General features: G+C 31.7%; 1 protein-coding gene across 1 annotated transcript; it reads left to right on the top strand.

Annotated features, from left to right (window-relative positions):
- Window positions 1–233: 233 nt before the first annotated feature.
- LOTGIDRAFT_233012 (hypothetical protein) lies at window positions 234–3,941 on the top strand. The gene is made up of 5 exons (XM_009058439.1): window positions 234–267; window positions 1,034–1,094; window positions 1,809–2,123; window positions 2,365–2,670; window positions 2,981–3,941. The coding sequence occupies exons 2-5, from the start codon at window positions 1,037–1,039 to the stop codon at window positions 3,586–3,588; spliced, it is 1,287 nt and encodes a 428-aa protein (XP_009056687.1). The 5' UTR covers window positions 234–267; window positions 1,034–1,036; the 3' UTR covers window positions 3,589–3,941.
- The last annotated feature ends 946 nt before the right edge of the window (window positions 3,942–4,887 follow it).

The following is a 4,887-nucleotide window of genomic DNA, read 5'->3' on the forward strand; positions in this document are numbered from 1 at the left end:
GCAACCAGAATCAACAGTGTAATTCCCCGTTGTTTGTTTTACATTAATCGGCAGTTCAGGTGTATGACCTATTTTCATAAACAGAAGGTTATCGGAGTATAGCATTTGTACATACTTTTAATTCTATGTTATCAGTAATTCTAAATTTCGTGGTCACATGAAATATTGATATTTCGCAATGAGTGATAACAAGTTAAATTTGATAGATAGAATACATTATATATCAACGCCGTAACAGGTAGCAGGATTTCTAAAGGGTTGATTGTTGTAAGTTAGGTTACATTTTCATATATTCCATACGAAGTCAAGGTTAATACAAAAGACACCTTGTGTTTATGATAGCTTTATTTTTGGTAAAAAGAAATTTGTTTCTGATATAATTTTAATATCGTTATTTCCTATATTGTATTCAAGAGAGTGTATAATTTACCTGTACCTTATTCCATATTTTACCAAGAAATATATTTTACATGACACGCTTTAATTGGTTAAAATAACACCATTGGGACGGACTTTGGTAGAAAACTATTCAGATTAAATGTAGACTAAAAATATCAAAAATACAAAAACGATACGAAATCGTAATCTTATTTCATTAAGGATAACAATATTTGCATTCAGCTCTACTTTTTAAATTGATCTATCCTTTCTAATAAAAACTTTTTGATTAGTTTTAAACTGTTTTTAACTTTTAATCTTGAAGGGGGTGTATCAGAATCTTTATTTGGGTCACGATATCAATCATTTTGGGTCATGATAATTATTTTTATACGCCCACATGAAAATTGTGTTTTGAAACTCCTTCAATCGTATACACTCAATTCTTATGATTTTGACACAACTTCGTGAATTTTTTTATCACCTCAAAGATGAACCCTATCGATAATCGAAACATACATTATTACTTTCAGTTCTTGATTTAAAAATGCCTGTGACTTTTAAACGGTTTCCAAATGTATTCGAATTGAAATGTAGAAAACTGTCAGTGGGCGTATATGTTACCTTGCTTGGAAAGCTATTCTTATAATTGTAGATAATGGAGATATCTAAGATCATATGGATAACAGTTTTGCTATTTACAGCATCATCATTTGGTAAATTTATTTCTTTTTTTATCCAAGGCCAATACTTCTTTAAAGCAACTGTGGATGATATTTTAAAAGTTCAAATCATGAAAAATCCGCACCTGCATTTTCAATTAAAATATCCTACAACTGAAGAAATATCGTACACGTAAAATAGTCGATATTTTTTTGTAACGTCACCATATTTTAGAAATAATTGCGATAAAATCGAAAAAATCATAGTATAACAATTACATTCATTTAAAAGTATTCTAATGTTTTGTATGTTTTTTGTTGTTTATCTCAAAGTATGCTATATCACAGTTTTCTTTTTCTTTTTTTTTTGGCTTTATTTTATAATTTTTCAACACCAAAAATAAAATATATAGAGCATACAATAGTACGCAACAAAAGTTAAAAAAAATATATAAAATTTTCAGAGTTACTTCCTTTCCTGTCTTCCGTCGTCGGCGTCATGGAGAATGAACGAATGTTTCTGACATCGTCTTTTTCTAAATTTTAATGTTTGATTCCATAAAATTGACATCACCAAAAATTACACAAGAATTGAAAAAAGGTTGGGATTTGAGATATCGAATATATGGTATTTTTCCATGTCATTTAAACACCTCTACTTTCTATTTATATACATATTAGCATTTTTATTTTCATAATTGAAAACAAAGGAACCCATCTTTAACTGGGTTTGTATTGTTTGTATTGAATCTATTTATAATTTTTCAGCTGAATTTCAGTTCAAGGTACCAACAGAAAACTGCGTTTATGGAACAAGTTGTTTTTTAACATGCGGTACAATAGATAGATCCAAAGATGTACAATTCCTTCATGGTGGTAAACCATTACTAACTTGTTTGGCAAGAAACTACTACGAGTCTCCATGTTTGATTGTACCAGACAGTCAAGGTCTTGGCTATCGCACATATTATGATTCCATGAAATCAGAAATTCAAATCAAAATAACAATTAAAGAAAACGATAACGCCAATTGGACTTGTAAGAATGGAAATCAAGAGGCAAGTGTTCACGTAAACGCTGGTTGTAAGTAAACTTTTTTCAGTATGACAACCATGTAGAAATAAGCTTCCGATTCTTCGCCCAGATTTCAATAAAATTACAAATATATTACAAATCTTGCTCTACATCATATGAAACAGTCATCAATAAAATAAAAAAATTGCTCTGGTTGAGTTTCATCACAAGAAGTACTTTGGATCCTATGATTGAAAAATTATCTACTTTGAATTCTTGAACGGGTTTAAACTGACTTGTCTCTTTTTAGATACATCGTTTGTTACAAAGTTTACCACTTGGAATAACATTGGATATGATCAGGAAGTAGGACAGGAAGTGAATTTAGTTTGTCAAGTTGGGATGCCTTATGGTAGTAACTACGACCCTACCATGGTATCAACGTCTATAACTAGAAATAGTGATGCCAGCAATCTTACTACCACTGTTTCTAAGGGGTATTTCCTGAATTACAGAGCCACAACTAAATTGAAATGTACAGATCACTTTTTTACATGTTTGACTTGGACTGGATTTGGTAAATTGAGTAGTAATACTGTAGAGGTAAATGTCAAATGTAAGTGGATTTATTGAATGAATACCATACTATATTCGTGACCAATGGGTTCAAATGGGGAGTAGTTTCCTAGTCATGTAACTAGATGGAGCAAAGTCTGTTATGAATCTTAGAAATCTGATTCCACTCAGTGACGGGGTGGATCGGATAATGCTAATGATTATGCTAATATAGCATCGTGATATGATTACTGTCAAATATATTGCACAAATTTTAATCGTCACTATGCTATAGTCGTTCAAAGCATTTATATTTGATTTTGTTTCTTTAAAATATATAATGGCTTATGAAGTATTCCCTTCTCTTTCAGGTCCATTGCAAATATTTTACGATATGATAACAACAAACGTAACAGTTGAACTGGGTAACCATAAAGGACGTTATTTAGAATTGTACTATTCTGGTTATCCAGTGACAACCAGATGGTATAAAAATTTTCCAGAAGGAGATAAGTTATTGAATTATATAGATGAAATCGGCGAACTAAATATAAGATCTAGAAAAGAGGTATTGTTTATTAATGCTAAGCTTGACGATGCTGGACAATATACAGTATATGTTCGACAGAATGATACCGTCCTTAAAGTTGTTTACCATGTGACTGTAGTAATGCCAACAACCATACACAAGACAAGCACTAATTCTCGAGATTTTTCAACATCCAGTAGAACTAATTCTCGAGATTTTTCAACATCCAGTAGCGTCACCACACACACGACAAGCACCATTTCAAGATCAGAACAACCAAAATCCAAATATACCACCAATGACTCGAGAAGTACCCAAATAAATAAATCGACAACGAAAGATTCAAAAATGGAACTTGTTACCAGTAAAGATAATAATGGAAGTTGTCAACAATTAAGTAGTTTAATGACTTTGGTGGTATTGGCGTTTTTATCATTCAACTTTTTATAGAATATATAACAACAAATCTTTGAACCCCACTATGCTTATTAGAAAAGTACTCAATTCACGGGCTATGAGGTGGAAAATCCATACTATTTCTTACCTATTACCATTGGCTTTGTATAAAATATCTATCAAATTACTTAAAATCCTAAATTGAATCACACAGATCCGAATATTTATGTCCAATGGGCAGAATTGTCTCAAAGGTCCTGATTGGTTTTTGTTGTTGATTTTCTATGATATTGCTCACAAATGCACACAGTGTTATATTGTTTTAAAAATGTGATCTTCTAATTGACACGAATTGTGTTGTTAGTCGATGCTGCACTTTCATCAGTAAACTAGATTATTTCAACCTTTGTCACTAATGCGTTTTTTTAGCATTTCACAGATGTTTGTGTTACCTCCCTTTATACGACAGTCGAGCTATCAACTAACTCAAATGTTATCTATCTCTCTTTCCATGTTGAGGGGCATTATGTTTTGTTTTATACATTATATATATGAAAACTATACAAAGACCAAAATTTAGAGAAATCTGTCCCTTAACATATCTGGAAATTTAATATTTATAATATCACCTTATTGTAAGTTCTCTCCGTTTTTAAATACTCCTTATATAACAAATTCAATTTGATCAAGTAATTACATAGATCGTCACATGAGAGCCTGACCAATACTATGCATCTGGTCAAAGAAAAAATTAAATGATGACGATGAAAATTTTATGTAAGGCCAATCGAACTAGACCACAGCCGGATATCAGCATCTGCATGTTTCTATTTCAAACAAAATATGAACGAGCATTCATAAACAAAAGAAAGAGGGGGGAGAGAAAGGCGTGTCTAAAAGTGCTACGGAGAAATACTTGCTTGTAAATTAACCTTTTTTTATTTTCAACCACTTCTTAATTATATATAGCCAAGTGATTTCTTTACTGGGAGATGCTGCTACTATAAAAAGAATTTGATGTACTTTGTTTAACCTTTCTTTCCAACCTCGTGTATTGGGAATCTCCTGATACCTCCATTCGCCCACCTATGGAACCAACACAGGTGTGTAAAATCAGTAATATTAATATCAATTGTGTCAAGATAAGACAAGACTGAATCACTCGTCGCTTACGTAAATAGTTCTACTCTTTACAAATCGTTGGAACCAGAGGTGTCCACCCAAGGACTTGTTACATCTTAGGACTAAATCTACGATTGTTTTATTGTTCACCACCCCAGTCGCTAAAATTCATGTCCAGCATAGATCCGAAGATTTTTCACACACTATTCAGGAAAATTAACTTTGTTTTCA

Source organism: Lottia gigantea, assembly GCF_000327385.1.
Source record: "Lottia gigantea unplaced genomic scaffold LOTGIsca_34, whole genome shotgun sequence".
Lineage (NCBI taxonomy): Eukaryota > Metazoa > Mollusca > Gastropoda > Lottiidae > Lottia > Lottia gigantea.